The 17,927-nt window shown below is 40.9% G+C and overlaps 3 protein-coding genes across 3 annotated transcripts in view; 1 reads left to right on the top strand and 2 right to left on the bottom strand.

Moving 5' to 3' along the window:
• rimkla (ribosomal modification protein rimK-like family member A) overlaps positions 1-7,364 on the top strand; it is a 17,499-nt gene extending 10,135 nt beyond the window's left edge. Inside the window, exons 3-5 of the mRNA XM_008275753.1 lie at positions 712-798; positions 2,082-2,285; positions 3,262-7,364. Of these exons, the coding sequence (XP_008273975.1) occupies positions 712-798; positions 2,082-2,285; positions 3,262-3,773 (803 nt within the window). The 3' untranslated portion in view covers positions 3,774-7,364. The remainder of the gene's footprint in view (positions 1-711; positions 799-2,081; positions 2,286-3,261) is intronic.
• Positions 7,365-7,506: 142 nt separating this feature from the next.
• Positions 7,507-13,447, bottom strand: zmynd12 (zinc finger, MYND-type containing 12). The gene is given in 8 exon segments (XM_008275775.1): positions 7,507-7,740; positions 9,286-9,419; positions 10,034-10,127; positions 10,231-10,353; positions 10,577-10,769; positions 10,852-10,918; positions 11,490-11,636; positions 13,324-13,447. Coding segments are annotated over 8 exon segments (1,116 nt in total).
• Positions 13,448-13,626: 179 nt separating this feature from the next.
• LOC103353010 (epithelial membrane protein 3-like) lies at positions 13,627-16,491 on the bottom strand. The gene is made up of 5 exons (XM_008275752.1): positions 16,387-16,491; positions 15,313-15,400; positions 15,123-15,225; positions 14,862-15,002; positions 13,627-14,266 (listed from the first exon to the last, which is right to left on the bottom strand). Exons 2-5 carry the CDS (start codon positions 15,388-15,390, stop codon positions 14,091-14,093), a joined length of 498 nt encoding a protein of 165 aa, XP_008273974.1. The 5' UTR covers positions 15,391-15,400; positions 16,387-16,491; the 3' UTR covers positions 13,627-14,090.
• Between the last annotated feature and the right edge of the window lie 1,436 nt (positions 16,492-17,927).

Here is a 17,927-nt window from a genome sequence, read left to right as displayed (position 1 = left end):
CGGCCCACCCCATGCCCCCCTCATGATTTTTCAGAATAAAAGATGCCATTGCCTCCTTCCCTCTACCTAAACAGCTTATGACGTGTTTGGAAAACCACATTTGGTGTCCACTCCTCCTCTTCTCCCTCTGTTCTCCCCCCCAGACTGAAAACACATGTGATTTAGTGCATCTGGAAAAAGCCATGTGACAGAGTAGCTCACATCTGTTCTCTTGACTGAATGCCATATCAGGCCAGACAGGAAGACAAAGACAGGGAGACAGTAACAGGTAACGGTAACAGCAAAGAATGGGAGAGCAGGGGCAAATAAATTATTAATACCTAATATTTTGGGTATTTTTTACATTTCTAATCATCTCTCAAGCCAAAGCAGAGGAAGCTGAAGCACATCTGCTGCTACAAGCTGCCGTTATAAATCACTGTCAGATATGGTCAGCTGCTTCACATTAATGCATCGTTCAGTGACTCCTCTGTTCCAGTCTCATGAATCAAGCAGCAAGTATAAGCGCAGGACAACAACTCCTCCAGCCTTGCTGTTTTGAGTCACTTGTATTTCCATAGCAACATGCTACATTCCCTCTCCCACCCTGCTAAGCCGGCTGTAATGTGTGAACCATGCCATCAAAACAAGGACAATTTTTAAATCTATTTTTCTTGTTGCATGTTTGTGCGTCTGCCTCTTTTTGTGTTTGTATGCATGGGCATTTCCCAGGAGGGCACGACAACTTCCGTAAGATGATTGACGAGGCAGAGCCGCTTGGCTACCCCGTGGTGGTGAAGAATGCACGTGGCCACAGAGGTAAAACAATTCGTCTGCTACTTTGTGTCATCCAATCTGCTCACCACACCTCTCCTCAAAAATCTGTACCCTGCAGGTCCCTCATTGGAGTTCAGTCCACCCTTATATGAAATTCACTGACAGAGTGTTAAATGATTAGGACCGCAGTGCTGCAAGAAACACAGAACAGAAGCTTGTAATGCCTTCAGGATGGTTGTTTGGTTAACCATTTCAGTTTCTGGTTTACAAACTGACCCCAGTTTCCTCATTTTGCCGGAATTCAGAAGAAGCTTGTGTGGGAAGTTTGAGCCTTGCCATTAATGTTTTGCTTCCAAGAGATAAGCCCCAGTTTCTGCTGACCCATTAACCCGTTCCTATTCACAGTTATTGACACTTGAGTGGCTCTGCCATTGTTTGGAGGAATAACAATGGTCTTGGTTAGCACAGGCTGCCATCACAGCACATTGTTAGAAAAAGCAGCCAGTGGCCAACCACTAACTTGACCCTTTTTATGGAGTCCGGCGTCTCAAGGGATGCTTTCAGTCTCACTGTGGCTGACCGTTGACAGTGGCTCAAGTCCAACTCGCCTTCCTTCTCATGAGCACGTATAAAGGCATGTGAACAAATACAAAAGACTGGATTAAAATCTTATGAATAATAAATGTTTACTAGCTCTTTTAATTGTTGAAATTTTGCGGTTCATTGCATTGTGTATGCTTTTAAGTGTACATTCTCCTAACAAGGTTATGGTATGGTCGACACAAACCACTAATGTTTACTTGTCTGAGTGAGTCACGCTGACATTATTCCTCGGTTGTCTTGTTTTTGACTCACAAAGTGTTACATAATGCCTGCCACTGTCCATTCTCACATCTACATAATGTTCCCAAGGGATTACCTTGTCATAGTGCTTGGACTGCTTGATGTGCAGACCCACAGCAATCACATGATTTTCCCTGGAACAGGGGTCAGAGGTCATGACAATACAGAGACAGGGCCAGGCAGTGCTAATTAAAACAGGCATCTTCTATCCTCTGTGAGAAGCAGTTGTGTAGCTGTTAACAAGACTATCCTGTCTCTTAGATGAGAAATGGGAACTGACATGAGACTTGGTCAGCAGAAGCAGCTACTGGTCAGCAAAACTTTAAGGAAGTTGTTCCACCTCAGCGAACATTTTGCAAACGACAGACCCTGCAAGAATCTTGATATCATGTCATTATAAACAACAGTGTGTGTCATGACAGCCTGCAGACCTGCTCATCTTTCCTTTCTTCCTTCATCTTGTGTCTCCTTCCTTCTCGTAGGCAAGGCTGTGTTCCTGGCACGGGACAAACACCACCTGACAGATCTGTGCCACTTGATCCGCCATGATACCCCCTACCTTTTCCAGGAGTACGTCAAGGAGTCGCATGGCCGCGATGTGCGGGTGGTCCTGGTGGGCGGCCGTGTCATCGGCTCCATGCTGCGCTGCTCCACGGATGGTCGCATGCAAAGCAACTGCTCCCTGGGTAAGCAAACGACAGAGAGGCAATGACGACAATGATCACACACGCTAAATTACCAAAGACGCTCCTCCTTTTTGTCTTTACGCCTGACAGCAGCACTACACCAGAGCGATTTCTCAATTTGCACGACTGGTCTATTTTTAATGTGGTAGTTTTTCACGTACTGATTATTTGGATAATTTAAGATCTGCCTGCAGTTGAGTAGAGTTGAGTAACCGTCTTAATGTTTTATTTATAGTCACATGACTAAATGGTCTTGCTATTGTGGGAGAACAAAAGCTGTACGAGTGATAATAGAAATTTAGAGACAGGGCCGTTTTTTAACATTATCCAGGCTCCGTCCACAGTTATCTTTTGAGGGTTTTTTTTAAACTTGATTTTGCACTTGTGCCACATTTAAAAGCCAAATGTCCTGCTCTAATCACTCTTGTACATGAGGACAAAATGTAGTGCTCATAACATCTTTCTAAATTTATGATATAATAAAAAATATATTGCTCATTCTGCTCCATAAAACAGTTTTTTGGTAACTGTGGAAAATCAACAAGCCTGTCCTGAATCTACCCCCGAGACACCAAGTGGCACAACATTCCAGCTGATGAAACTGATTTTCAGTGTCAGAGCATGAGCAGTGTTAGCCGAGCTGAGGCCGTAATGCACTGTGACATATTTAGGACATCAGTCATCAGATTATTCTGCATTTATGTAACGATTCATGTTGAAACTTCCACTTCCACACTGACTCTAGGCGGATCTGAAGTGGTACTTCATTCTGGTATTAAATATTGAAAAAAGCAAAATCCTTTTTAAATATCTTCAATCATCCAGATCTATATATAATATATTAAGATTGCCTTTGATTCATAAAAGATTGGATGAAAATCAAGATCTTCTCGTGGTCAGTCTTACATAATGTCAAGTGAACGAATCACAGGCGTTGGTGGGTATTAACCAGCATGCTGTCTCTCTGAATTGTCAGGTGGTGTGGGTATGATGTGCCCACTGAGCGAGCAGGGCAAGCAGCTGGCCATAGAGGTGTCGAACATCCTCGGCATGGATGTGTGCGGCATTGACCTCCTGCAGCTCAACGACGGCTCATTTGTGGTTTGCGAGGCCAACGCCAACGTGGGCTTCATCGCTTTCGACCAGGCCTGCGGCATGGACGTGGCTGGCATCGTCGCCGACTACGCCCTGTCGATGCTCCCCAGCCGCCTCACCCGCAAGATGTCCCTGCTGTCCGTCGTGTCGAGCACCAGCGAGACCAGCAGCGAGCCCGAGGTGTGCACCGTGCCTGCAGGCAGCGGCTCGCTGCCCGAAGCCGTCTGCAACATGAGCATGGGCTCTACCTCCAGCGAGAGTGACCCGGAGCTGGCGGAGCCCTCCCAGTCCTCGCCCCGTCAGTCCACAGCCCCCACCCTGCCCGACCTCCCCGATCCAGCCTACAACTTCAACACCCTCCTCGCCAATGAGATCAAGTTATTGACTGAGTGAGATTCCAGCAGCTTCATGCGCACCCAAACACCACAAATGCATATTTAAAACATGCATACACACACATACACACACACACCCGTACGGATGGCAACAAACATTCCTTTTAAAAACACATATCAGTCCAAAAACTATTCCAACATAAGATGTAAAGTGCGAAAAAGGAGCAGAGAAAAACAGAACACGCATACTGACACAACTACGAAAACAAACACCAAAAACAACATGAGCCTTCTCCTACTTCAAAAAAAAAAAAAAAAGATCTGAGGCTGCTCCCCTGACTCTCCTCTCTTTGCACCTCTATTCCCAAACTACAAAATCCCACTATCTAAACTGCAGCATGATAGTGAGAGTGGGATATAGTACATGAGATAACTGCCGAATTGGTCTCTACTAGTTTCTATTTGCTATTTTTTGGGTGGGTGAAGGATTCCCATAAATGCATACATCTGCCACGGTGTTATCCTCACAATACAATAGCATTACTTTGAGTAGAATCTATGCTGTCATAGAAGAGGGTTTTCTGCTGAGACTATAGTCAGGTTTGGTGGATTGGAGGCGAAATGAAGTGTTTTCAAGTTGTTGGGGAGAAGAATACACCTTCATGCTAGGCACATCATTCTGTCAGTTCCAATGTAGCAATGTAGTGCTCCTGTCGAGGACACAGACCAGGATGGAGACCATCCTGCAGCAACTGGAGATGTACAAACGTCATGGCAACAAGTAGCAGATCTGTTTAGGAGCCACAACCTGGAATATAAAAACGAATTCATCACTCCATTTTTAATTTTTACATTCCTAGAAAGTATGCTTGATCAGCCTTACCGGCAGCAGTAGTCTGCTGCTTTTTAAAATTCATTAAATGCCTAGCACTTTATAACGAACAGATGCATTTTTTTCTCACTCAGATGACATACTAAGGAAAGACGAGACAGAGTGTGAAAGCCGCGTCTACACCTGCAAGCAAAAATATACCTCAAAACAGTGACTTCTCACTGCCATACAATGACATAGATATTCAAACATACAGTACATATCAGCCTGGATCCTTGTGGTTTTCAAATGGCCCTTGACATGCCAGGTGTTCCTTCCCTTTATGTCCTGAAGCTCAAACAGTTGTATATTATTGTTTGTTTCTTTTTAGATTTTATGTAAATACTTAGGTAGCATACTAGTATCCAGCTGATGAAACTGGAACGACTGAAATAACTGCCAACATGGACATTTTCATAAGCTATTGTGGACAAAGTAGTTCGTATAGACCTGCGATATTAAAAGGTTGAGACTGAAATTTGGTGCTAACATTTCTGGATTTGGTTAGTGATGTGATTTCTCAGTCATATTATTTGTAGATTTCTATTGTTTTCACATAGTGTTTTTTCCTTTTTTTTTCTTTTTTTTTTTTGATAAAAAAAAAACAAGTATCCGAACCCACTAAACATGTTGGCATGATGTACAAAAAAAATGGAAACTATATTTTTGCAGTCTTCTTGAATAGAATGTTACTTTTTCTTTCCTTAGAGAAGAAAGGAAAACAAAAAATCCAGGGATTTCAGCAGCCAAGACCTTATTGTTTACAGTTTTTGTTCCTTTAGATTTACTTCCTACACACCTCCTGAAATAAATATCATAGTTGTAGGCTAAGCTGGGGTTACTGCCATTCATTCAGAATAACTTACAGCTCTGATCAAAAGCACAAATGTAAACCCGAAACTGTTCCACGGTGATGTTTATGTTTTTAGGCCTGTAACCTTTTCTTTTGAACACAACTCAGGGAAGCAGCCTGGATCTCAGCCCTGACCCCCAAAGGCATGACATATCCATCCGAGCTGGAGACATGTCAAAAAAAACATAACACATACCTACAAGCAGACAAAAATATACATAAACAACAATGAAAAAAAGGTTGTAAACTACAGTATAAGACAATGTGGTGTATACCATGGTTAACATGCACTTTTTTTCCTTGCTTGTTTTATATCGTTCCTTGTTTTCTTCCTAATTTATGGTATTTTTAAAGAAAAAAAAGTGGTTTGTGTGCACTAATATTGTCTCAATAAAGTGAAACCGCTGTGAAGCTTGATTTTATTTTCCTCTTTTGTGGGCCGAATTTACTAACTGTCTGGAGTCTAACAGGGCCCTGCTGGAGGGTGCCAAGTCAAAATCCACCAGACAATTAAAAAAAAAAAAAAGGCAGCTTTTCTTTTAAGTCTGCTGTCAAGTGATCACAGTGGCTCCACTGAGAGAATAACACCATTTACACTACTGTGATGTTGTCCAGTATCTATATTATCAAAGTTTCTGACAAACAAACTGTGAAATCTGCTTATGTCCACTCTCCTGACATGCAAGGGCCGGTGGGCTTGATCACCAAGAGACATCCTAACATAAATGCTTGTATGGGTGAACTATCTCCAGTTGTTGTCCCCTATTTTTTTGAAGTCTTCGTCTTTGTATTGAAGCCTGCGTCATTCCACATTGTGTAAGTGTAAATTATAGATCACATATCAATTCAAGACATTAATAGCCAGCCATAGGGAAGAGGGAAATGCTAATTTCTCTCTTACAGCCCCTGTTATTTAAATCCGTAGTTTATACATCATCCATTTGCCGTCAGAGCACCGTCTAGCCATTGAAGGTTCACGTAACAGTGCCCTATTAACTTTCAAAATGCCTTTTCACTGTCTGGTTTGTTTTGGGAGCATTGATTTGAGCATCACAGCTGAGTTAAGGTCCCAGTTCAGAGAGATTTCTTTCTGAATCAAGGCATGGAGGCTACTGAAAGAAACAGGGGTACCACATGCTAGTGACAAGGGGTAAAGAAGAAAGGAAAAAAATCTAATTACTAGCCTGTGTGGCGCTTGGCCAGCCTGGAACAAACATGTTAGGGACCTCTGGACGAGTCACTGTGTACAACAACAACAGAGCACAAGGTTACTATTTAATTCCAAACTGCTGCTAATGTATATTTGGTTCAAAAAAGTAAAAAAAAGGGAATATGAGAAAAATCCAAGTGTTTCCATGTTTTGCTGCCTCTCCACACATAAAAATGAATCTGAATGCCAAAAAAAACAAACATTTCGTTGTATAATTCAGTACAAATAACACTAGTAGTGAGATGATTTTAAAAATGATTGTTTTGATATAAAGAGTAAATGTTTCAGATTTGTATATAATATGTAAGATTTCACAGCAGCCGCCGAGTTCATTTTATGTCTCGATTTAAAATGGACTTGAGGCTTGCTTAAAGGTTTACAATATTCTTTTATTTGCAGGAGGAAGATGCAATGTTTTTGCTTCAGTGAAATAATAATGCGACTGTGTTGATGACGTATAGACATAATTATATCTGCATACGGTGAATTGATTAAGAGGCTCTGGATTTGCTGGGTACGAAATGAGCAAAAACATTGCATCGAAAAGGTTTTAGGAAATGCCCTTGACCATTATTCTGTTCTGTATCATTCTGACAGTGTTACAAAAATGGATCCCAAAATCTTGTAATCCACAAGTGTTCAAAATGATGTAAATATATATCCCTCTTTTTTTAGATTAAAATAAAGATGAGTCATTATTCAAAACCAGTGAAAACATGTCTCGTCCTCCTTTAACTGCACCTACACATTTCAATACCAGCACAAATGTCATTTTCTGTTTATGTTCATTTCTCATTATCTACTTAGAATAACACTTCACAACATCTGCATGAATCCTAAATCACATCATAAGCTCTTTACTTAACTTTGCATTTGTTAGTAGTTACGTCGTTTCTATATTCACATGGGGGGGTGAAACAGATGTCCTGATGATCTTCAAGCAGAGGGAAGTACTGTGACTAGTCAGAACCAGGATGCGAGTCTGTCTGCAAACTCTGCACCAGCTGCAGCAGGCTCTGGATGGGCTCCGTCAGGTCATGGTTTGGTATCAGCTGGCTGGCCTGCAAGGCTGTGCTGCCAAATCCCAGTGCCTGGCACACAAACAGAAACAAACACAGCAACTGCAGCTGTTAGACTCTGTGGGGAGAATAAAGCTGACTTATATAACGATATCACTGAAATTGGACAGCAACCTGGTTGACTTAATACACCCCGCTTTACCCTTCCGATAACCTGATCCTTTGGGCCGTTACACTGGCCTTTATAGCTTATAACTGAGAGGAAATGTGGAAACAGAAGTTGATACTGTTGACAAATCCACGCATGCTTAGATGGAAACACGACAAGCTCAGTGAGGAATTTATTGAGGTTTGCAGGGAAATTCATGAAATTCCTGTAGCTTCTTAGGGTTTGTAAACAGCCAGAAATATTGCGTATGTGTTACTTTAGCGTGCGTTTAATGTTACATCCACTCATCTCTCTTTCTATTCAAAGCTGATACACTGAGCCAACAACACCATTAATCACAGGAACAAGGTGTTGGAATTTATTAATGGTTCCTTGGAAATAACAAGGCGCCCCAATCACAACTGTATGCTCTTACAATGATGTACTCTTCTAAGCATGGTGTAACACACACACACACCCACAAGAGAACCGTGACATTTACAAAAACAGAGAGCATAAGTCAAACTAAAACCAAAATTACCATTACACACCACCATCATTAAAACTCCCCGCCTAGTCATTTTCTTTCACTTTGTACTTTATTGAATACAAGGAAAAAGAGACTCAATAGAAGATGTTTGGCCGGATAGGAGCGAGTCTGAGAAAATCATCCTTCAACCAGGGCACCAGAGCATTTCCATGCCAAGAAGCATCCACCCAGCAGAAGTGTGTTTTAGAAGACAAAGTGTTCCTCTTTCCCCAAGGAATCTGTTACAGCAGATTCTACACTGCACGGAGGGCGCATAAGCAAGAACTGAATTCCACAAAGAAGATCAAAACTGCTTTTCAATCATATGAAGAATGAGGAAGCTTCAGGGTAGCTAATTAGAACACCATTATGGCATAGCGAGTCCTGACAAAAATAGATTAAAAAATCAGATAAACGTGAAAAAAATCAACACATCAGTGAATTCTAGTCTTGTATTCATGTAACTGAGTGTGATTCTGTCTACTTGTGTTTGTCTGCTTGAGTTTAGCCATAAAAACTCACCCAACCTTTACCCTCCTTCTTACCCAAGACCCACTGCACTTAAAGACTCTGACAATGAGGATGTGTCTGGTACGTAACTTCTTATGCGGTCACTGGTACATTCACTACGCCACTGTGGCCTTATTCGCTCAGTTGGTATGACTGCTCACCAGAGATCTGCTGATTCACATCACATCTAAAGAATTACAGCTGACACACAAACAGCCTCCACCCAAAAAGCTTTGTGCAGAGACGGGAAACCAAGGTGGAAGTCAAGAGTGTCGAGACAGTCTCGTCAACTGCCGCTAATTCTCCACCTTATCTTTACGGCTTCGCCAATTAGAGATAATCCTATCTTGAGACGGCACAGGGAGGAAATGGGGAACTGTGCCACCGTGTCAAACTAACCCTTAATGCCTAACATCATCAGGTGATTTACCTTCCGTGAGTCTCCTGCCAGAAACCAAAGCATGGCCAGGCAGTGGGCCACACGTGCAATCTGAGCAGGGTCTTTCTGCTCAAACTCCAACATGGTTCTTAACATCTCATCCACTTTAACTAGCTGTGCTTTGTCTGATTGGTAGTCTTGGAAACAAACAAAGAGACACACCTACTTTACTTTTTACTGAATTTTACCATGACTTTATATACACTATACACTTTAATATTGGGGGGAAAAAAAGATTTGTATGCATTAAATTGAGGTTAGTAAAATGTAGGTCTGTCTTTATCTTCTGTTTAGTTTACGTAAGCATCCTTCCTTTCTGCCTCCCACTTTCCGCCGGTAAACATCCCCAGAAAGCCTGGGAAATTGCATTGCAGCTAACAGGCTTAGCATTATATGTAGGGCAGCAGCTGTGATATAGAGGGCAGTGGTGCGGATACCGTACAGCCAGAGATGTGTCAGCAGTGGTCTCTAGTCAGCCCTAAGCATGCTAGTGTAAATCTGGGGTTTAGCTTTCGGATTGCACAGCAAGACAGCTCAGCTAAATATAGCCCCGTTGACCTTATTTTTTTAGTGATACGCCAATGGAGCTCTCTTGGCTGTGTAGAGTTTGGATCATGATGAACTGGTGACGTCATTTTCTTAATCTGCAGCGTTAATTGGATAGCCTGGCAAAACGTAAACATTTGGTTTTATATTATTTTATCTTACATTTACACAACGCAAATTTGACAAGACGCACCACAGGAGGAGTCCAACAACATGTTAGGATTTTGGGCACTTGGGATGCGGGTCTTGAGGATGTTGGTCGGATGGAGGTGCCAAGTCTGTGCCACCTACAATGTGAGCAGAAGAACATAATCTATAAGTTAATCCATGAAACAGATTCAGTCATATGGGCAGTAACATCACAACATTTTAGCACCACAAGTGGTATACCTCAGAATACACGGAACGAGCAATGGGCATCTTCCCCTGCTCTACAAATGCATCAGCCATGAGAAAGTAGCCACCACACGTGACGATGCTGTCCAAACTATACTCCTCACTGGCAAAATATATCTGGAAACATAACACAAAAAGACCAAACTAATGTACATTCAACAATGTACGGCACGCACAGTTAATCTTACTCAACAAATGTTTTCAACCACTGAACAAACTCTGACGGTGAGCAAAAAGTTCCTGCTTCGGACAGTATCAATAGTGTTATGAAACAGTTAAAAAAAAAAAAAAATCATGTGCAGAAGTTATTTCCGACGAGTGTGCTAATCATGACACAGACATCATTTGCAAAGTGAAGCAGAGCTTGTTCCAGGTTTCCAGTCGCCATGTGGAGGCGGCCCAGGCTCCTGTGCAGGCGGTGGTGGACTGCGTGACCACAGTCTGGGCTCTTCAACACTGACCACTCTGCCTGGGACAGCAGCTCTGCCACGAGGGTTAGATTTCCTAAGCTTCAAATTGAAAGTACAAGCAAACAAAAATATACACATGTGCACACAAACATCACATATAGGAATAGAAAAGTAGAGCTGACAAACCATTTTGTGCATGTTTCTGACCCATGTTGGCCTCAGCTGGACAGTGTTGGGGCCATAAACATCTACGGAGCAGCGCAGGCACCAACCTGCAAATCTCAATCAGCTCTGCCTAGGTAAGGAGCCAAACCCAAGATACACACCAGGTTACTTTTACGACACACAAATTCCTCAGGCATATTACACTATAACAATTCATGGAAATCCACTTAAATATTCAGTCTTAACTTTTATATCACTGCGGTATTATCTAAACATCAATCACTGACAGCAGAGCTGGATATGGAAACAGTATGTGCCCAGATGAGGGACCAAAATTAACAACGTCCACTGTGACAAAACTCCCAGAAGAAATAAAGATTTAATGTTTTACTGAAAACTCCTTATTTTCAACCATTGGACATAAAGTAACAGTTTTAGCTGTTTCTCTGTGGAATTTATTATATAGCAACATAAAAAACTTGCTTTTGTGAGGTTCATGCACTTGTGTCAGTGGCACAAAACAAACTCCTCTTCAAATAAAAGGTGAGAAAGACTCAAATAGTATAATTGATTGTGCAAAAGTGAGTACTGAAATTAAATGACTTCTGTCTTTGTCTTCCTCGTCCAATAAAACTTTAACCCAGTGGTCCATCTGCCGCCTTTATGATAAGGAGAGACTTAGGAATGTCTGGGTGCGAATGGGAACAAGCAGCTGACAAATTCTCTTGTGGATCCCCACCCAGTCAGCCTGTTGGTGCGCTGCATCCCTGAGGAATAAAAAAACAGGATAGGTGCCCCCCCAGCCATCTGGAGACCTCGGAATGTCTGGGTGCAGATGGGCACAAGCAGATGACAAATTTTCTTGTGAATCCCCACCCAGTCAGCCTGTTGGTGAGCTGCATCACTGAGGAATTAAAAAACTGGATGGGTGCCCCCCAGCCACCTGAGCTCCCAGGAGTCCTCATAGCTTTGTGTGAGACTTATCTTTTTATACATAAGAGTACGCCCTATTTGCAGAATGGCACTGATGTTTTCTCAGCAGTCAAGCATTTGATAAAAAAAAAAACAAATGCTGTTTGATCTGAACCACTGAGCTGCAACTTGGTGAGAATGATTTAACCTTATGGATCGCACTGACTTCACAGTGGTAGACCGATACAGAAATGAGCATCATCAACAGTAAAACATTTTAATCAGTTGATGTGAATTGTTTTCCACAGCAAAGTCTCTGTCCCATTTAGCAGATACCATCTGAGTGCACAGAGGGCATACTAAATTGTACGCCATTACATAACTGGCCTGTAATTTTGTTCATCTGGATCCTCTCCTGCACACTTCTGTGGAAACTGTCTCGGTTTTCCGTGCGTTTTTCTTGCTGCGGAGCATGTGAGTTCACCCTGGAGTATTTGTGTTCATGGACTTGAGACAGAGGCAGTGAGCAGGCAGAAATCTGGCCACGTCACATCAACAGTAGCACTGAACCAGCTTGTGCACGTGCGCGTGCAGACGCACAAAGAAAAGTGCACACATAAACATAAATCAAGTGGTCTTCTCAGCACAGACGCCCGTGTCTCTACAGAGCTTTGTCTGCAAAATACTTATCAATCTGCCTCAACAGTCACCACAAACATGAGTCTGCATACTAGTTAGCCAAATAAGATGTTATGGCTCATTTGGTCTCCACTAAATCTTTTCACCCCTAACAATGTGATGACTTCAGAATCTTACTCGGAGCCACAGAATTGAATCTAATATGTTTCTCTAACAAAGAACTACAACTAACTCAATCCATAGCTGGGCATAATGTAATGAATTTACTTCAGTTTTGAATAGAACTTGTTTTCTCCCTTGTACACCTTGTTTTGAGATATAGCTGTTATGATGTGTACAAATTTCCACCAAATTCAAAACATGTGCTTCTCATTCATTCATTTTAAAGGCTAAGAAGAAAGCAGGCACAATAAGTGGCTGTAAGCTCCCTGAGACTGGCTTTAGTGGCTCATCCCTTTCCATAAATCCCTACAGGGAAGGATGTCACCACATGCTCCTCCACTCTCCACTCAGTGCCAACAAGGATTTCACTCAGCACCATCTTATGGTCTGAGCCTGCGGAGTGAATATCCACCGACGCCAAAGATAACATATAAGGCTAATATTGACCAAATCATATTATGGAAAAAAAAAAAAAAAAAGACGCAGGCAACAGTCTCATGAACAAAAATAACCGCTGTGGTAATGTAATTTCCAGCTGTTCTTCTCCCTCCTCTTTACACATACGCCCTTCATACCGAGGCGTTGTGTGATTTTTTTTTTTTTTTGTGGGGGGGAAAAAAAACAACATGGCGGACGCTGCCACCTAGCGTCCTAACCGTGATTTGACCAAACGTTTCCACAAAAAAAAACACAACTTGTGGCATTTTAGAATTCATGCTTTCTCCAAATAAACTGCTAACATGCTAATAACTGCCTATTAGCATGTCTCACAACAGAACAGCCAACGGTGAAAGCTTACCAGTAAAAAAGTGACCCGCACACTGCAGTCGTGCGACTCTTTGACAAAGTTCACACTGCTTTTCCGTTCCCCTGGGTGAGGCGAGAGGAATTATTGTACCCGAAACTTGAGGTAAAGCTTCCATTAGCACTGAAAAGTCCGCTTCACACGGCTAAAACTCCGTGTTTACTCCGAGATGACATTAGCTTGCTGAGCTAGCAGCAACATTAAGTTTGCGGTCGCTATGGCAACAACCTCAGCAGTTTGTCTTCCTGTTTTTAAAGGCAACATGAAAACGTGGATTAAATCAAGGACTTCAAGCTATTTGTTTTTGTGTGATATTTATTCAGGGCTGCTGCTAAAAATATTGTACATCAGCATTAGGTACAAAAATATACATTTCCAGTTAGCTGTAAGGGGGGAAAAAAGCAATTTATAGAGCCAACATCACTAATAAACAATACATATCCTATCACTGCTTTGGTATTTGCCTTACTTAGTCAACACATGGCACAAGTGGACAACAAAACAAGTAAAAAAAAATGTCCTAAAGCAAAAGGTGAGCGTTACATATTGGACCAATTCCCTGTGACATCCTAATATTTTTTTTCCAGAATACACAAATAAAAAAATACCTCACATAATCACATCAGATGAAGCCTGAGCATACACGTCATAAGATAGGCATCTGTGACTCCTGTGAAATAAACAGTTCTCAAAAACAAGTTAATTTAATCATTTTCTTTCCAATACTGGTGGTGACGTCATTTTTCCCCCTGTTTTTCTGGTCACTCTTTCTTACGCAGGTGGATGTATATGATCCCACTGCACAGCAACAAGGGGACACACACCCAGGCCAGGATGAAGCAGTAGCCAAACTGTCCTGAAGTAAGTTCTTTGGAGTCTGGAAGGATGTCCTTGTTGCGCAATGTGTAGATGAGAGCTGCACAAAAGGCGGTCAGTCCTGAAATAAAAAACACATGTGGTGTTTGTTTGAGGAGCAGGGTAATAAAAGAAAAAAAGGTTTGCAATGTTTTTAACTTGATTTATTTTGTATGTTATAGACAATATAGCAACAACAACACATAGAGAGGTGTGGCCAAAAACAACACAAACCCATCTTAAGACATTACTATTTTGTTGGGACCTGTATACAAGAAAAATCTACAAATTCTGTGTCTCTTTGATTGCAGATTTGACACAAAAGGCACATTTGAGATCACCAGGTGTCTATCTAATCCACCTTATTAGAAAATTATACACCAATTCAGGTATAACTAAAAGTAAATGAAAGATACAGCCACTGTCTTTAAAGACTAAACCAGTGATTAAAGGTTGGTTTTGGTTGCTTCGAGTACAAAATCATCAAGTCATATTAGTGCATAAATAACCCTGCAAGAAATGGTATGTTAGTTCAGAAATAGAGTTCAAGTGTGGAGGGTTCAGTCTCTAAAACATTCAGTTTATTTGGCAGCCGTGTGCTTCCCTGTGTCATCCATTTCCAATAGATTAATCACACAGAGGCATGTCGATGGCACATTGTTTCACTGCTCTGTTACCTGCAAAGACTTGACACAGTCCAGTGAAATAGAAGAGTCCACCCTTAGACATTGTGAAGAGCTGACCGAGGAACACCAAGAAGGAAACTGAGGAGAAGACCACTGAGAGCACCATCAGCACCTGCACGGCCTGAAGCCACTCTGAGAAAGAAAATCACATTTAAAAGCTACTCATAATTCGTAGATTTGACCTTTGGGTGGGTATTCTTTTAGTAAAACCCATCTGAAAGAGGCATACAAAGTGAGCAAATTTTTGCTCACCAGTTTCTTTGGAGGATGCACACAACCAGGTTCCTGTGGAGTTGTCAAACCTACAGTTGTACCATAAGTCTGAGTTTTCCATGCCGTCCCACACCCACCAGGACTGTAAAAGGAGATTAGACATGATGCATACAGTTGGTAAACTCCTGCAATAATACAGTTAAAGTGAACAAACATTGTGTCCTGTTACCTTCTCCATGGTCGCAATAAACAGCATAGCCAGTGTGATGAGATGCAGCAGGGTGACAAACATGAGCAGGTATGCCATTTTCAGGTCCCTGCCAAAAACAAACAAAGTTTATATTTAGGAATCCTGCACAACTTCATTCAACATAGCAGTTAGCACGGGAACGGTGTGAGACCAATTTAACGTGTTTGTCGGTTCCACAGTAAAAAGATCAGTGTTGGGTAACTTTCCTGTTTTGCCTTGAAACATAAAATGGAAAATCTGAGGAGCTGAACAGAGTATACTCTGTGTTACATAAGACCACGCTTCAGAACAGAGTGCAACGAGTTATTTCTAAAACTTCTCTTTGACTGGCCTGTGTGTTGCCATCGTACAGCAACAAGTCTGGGTTGGGTGGACCCGCTGAAATCTAAATAGTGGCAAAATATTTACCCAATTAACCTCTCTGCCCTTCTAAATGCTTGTTTTTTCCCCAGTGTGAAGGGTTAACAGTCTGTAATTTAACTTAGATTTGGATTTCATTCAAGTTGCCTTACTGAGAGGAAATTAACGTCTGAGGCAAAGCCTGTTATTTGACAACGATATCTGACATTGTAGGCCATTACAGCAGTAGCATTGTGTTTTCAGTTCAAATAAGGACGCAATCCAGTTAGACAGAAGACAGACGACATGCAAGTAAATAAGAAACTGAATGAAATTGCCTGTGAAGATCTCTATCTGTAAGAGAGGTCCATTTGGGTGGGCGGTGGAGTAACAATTACTGTCCATTACACTAGATTTCATGCACTTAAGTGAAAATGAAAGGATCAAACTTCAGTGAAAATCATCATTTTGACATATAGAATGAAATAAAATACATATATAGGAAAAACACAATATAGAACATTTTTTCTTTTCCATGGTTGTTTAAACTAAGTGAGATACACATCCCACCAACTTTGATCACACACTTTTGGAGCATTACTTTTTGAGCTTATACATGTGATGCCTCTAAGTCTCAAAATGAATCAGCTAGAGTCATGATGTAACAAGATATTCACTTAAAATGCCTAAAAAGTCCAAGAAAAATCTACTTACTCAGGATATTGCTTGTTCCCCTGAAACAGATCTCAGCAGCTTACGAGCGGTTCCAGCCCTCTACAACATCGTGCCCCTCTTGGTGGTCCACTCTTTTCTAGCTTTGCCACACCTCCTTTATTTTTTCATTCACTCTCTCCAAAGTTTCCAAGGAATACGCCCATTTCCTCTGTGCAGAACAGAGCTCCCTTTTGCTCAGCCTCAGTCAGTGCATCACCGTCCAAGAAAGTCTCATAAGGGCCCCACCCATAAGGCAGCGCAGGCACATTAAAACCACATGAAAAGATTTCTTCTGTAAACAGTCCACTCGGAGCGCTCTCTGGTATCATAAGCATGTTGCCATTCGTTCAAGTCAGGGCAGACAAGCAAAATAAACGCGAAGCTATAACATAGTTCACTTTTCTGCACCAGAGCATAATGAGTATTGAGGGTGTACTGGTCACAAATAGAACATATACAGACTCTCTTTCCAAACTTGCATAATTGGATAGTAGGCTCAGTGGAAAAACCAACAAAACATAGAATGAATGCACAAAATTTGAAAGCACCAACTATGTACTTACAACTACATGTTTAAAATACTTGAGAAAGTATCTCCATTATTTTAGTTATAGACATAAACAATTTATTGTAGTATATTATGTGTTTAAATTTGTATGAGGCCTGTCTATGGGAGGAAGAAGGGATAAGCAATTTTAGTTTGTCGCCCTCTGGTGTTGACAACATCCATGGACTAACTGGAAAAGCTTAATCAAAATATCTTTTTAAACTATTTTTAAATCAGCAAAAATAACATTGTTTTACAGATAATATGGAAAATATGTCAGGACTGAAAGAAGGCACATAGTTTATTAAACTGTTATTTCACCACAAGATCTAGTTTTGTTAAATTGCAGATAATAACTAGTAAAATCCCAGATTTTTTTTTTTAACGTGTTAATAATATTAAAACATTCTAAAACTGTAAAGAATGTCCACATCAAGAGTCTGTATTATTATTATTATTTTTACAAATCGTGATTTCTTCTTTTATTGTGTTCGACTGTAAAATTACACAATTTGTTTTACACTTATTTTAGATTATTTGATAGAAAAATAACGTTTTACATGGTGATCATATAAAAAAAAACGTCCAAAATCTATAAAGAATGTCCACATCAAAAGTCTGTTTTTTTTACACATTGTAATTTAATTTAAATTATTTGACAGAAAAAATGTGTTTTGTAAGAACCTAAAATGTGTTTTTTTCTCCTTAAAAATTAACTGCCACTAAGAACAATGAATAAACCTTGATAAGAATCGAATTCATCGATACAGATGATCAATTTTCCTGGTTTGCCATTTTTAAAGCCGTTTTACCAGAAATTGTATTTTAGGTTAAACTCCGGATCCCAACTACCCCAATTCGATCGTTTGTCGTTATTACTCGTTTAAAATGGCTACCGTTTACAACAATTATTTTTAATTGGTATATAAATATATGAATATACACACATTTAAAATTATATATATAAACCACCAGTTGGTTGGTCGTGATCGAT

This window comes from Stegastes partitus, unplaced genomic scaffold (genome assembly GCF_000690725.1).
Source record: "Stegastes partitus isolate 25-593 unplaced genomic scaffold, Stegastes_partitus-1.0.2 Scaffold58, whole genome shotgun sequence".
NCBI lineage: Eukaryota > Metazoa > Chordata > Actinopteri > Pomacentridae > Stegastes > Stegastes partitus.
This window is presented reverse-complemented; position numbering and strand designations above follow the sequence as displayed.

Excerpts from the sequence above, each read along its gene's own strand:
- LOC103353010 (XM_008275752.1), bottom strand. The coding sequence starts at position 15,390 with ATGGCATACCTGCTCATGTTTGTCACCCTGCTGCATCTCATCACACTG. Across the intron at positions 15,226-15,312 it reads TTATTGCGACCATGGAGAAG|TCCTGGTGGGTGTGGGACGG; the intron begins GTAACAGGACAC and ends CTCCTTTTACAG. Across the intron at positions 15,003-15,122 it reads TGCATCCTCCAAAGAAACTG|AGTGGCTTCAGGCCGTGCAG; the intron begins GTGAGCAAAAAT and ends TTTCTTTCTCAG.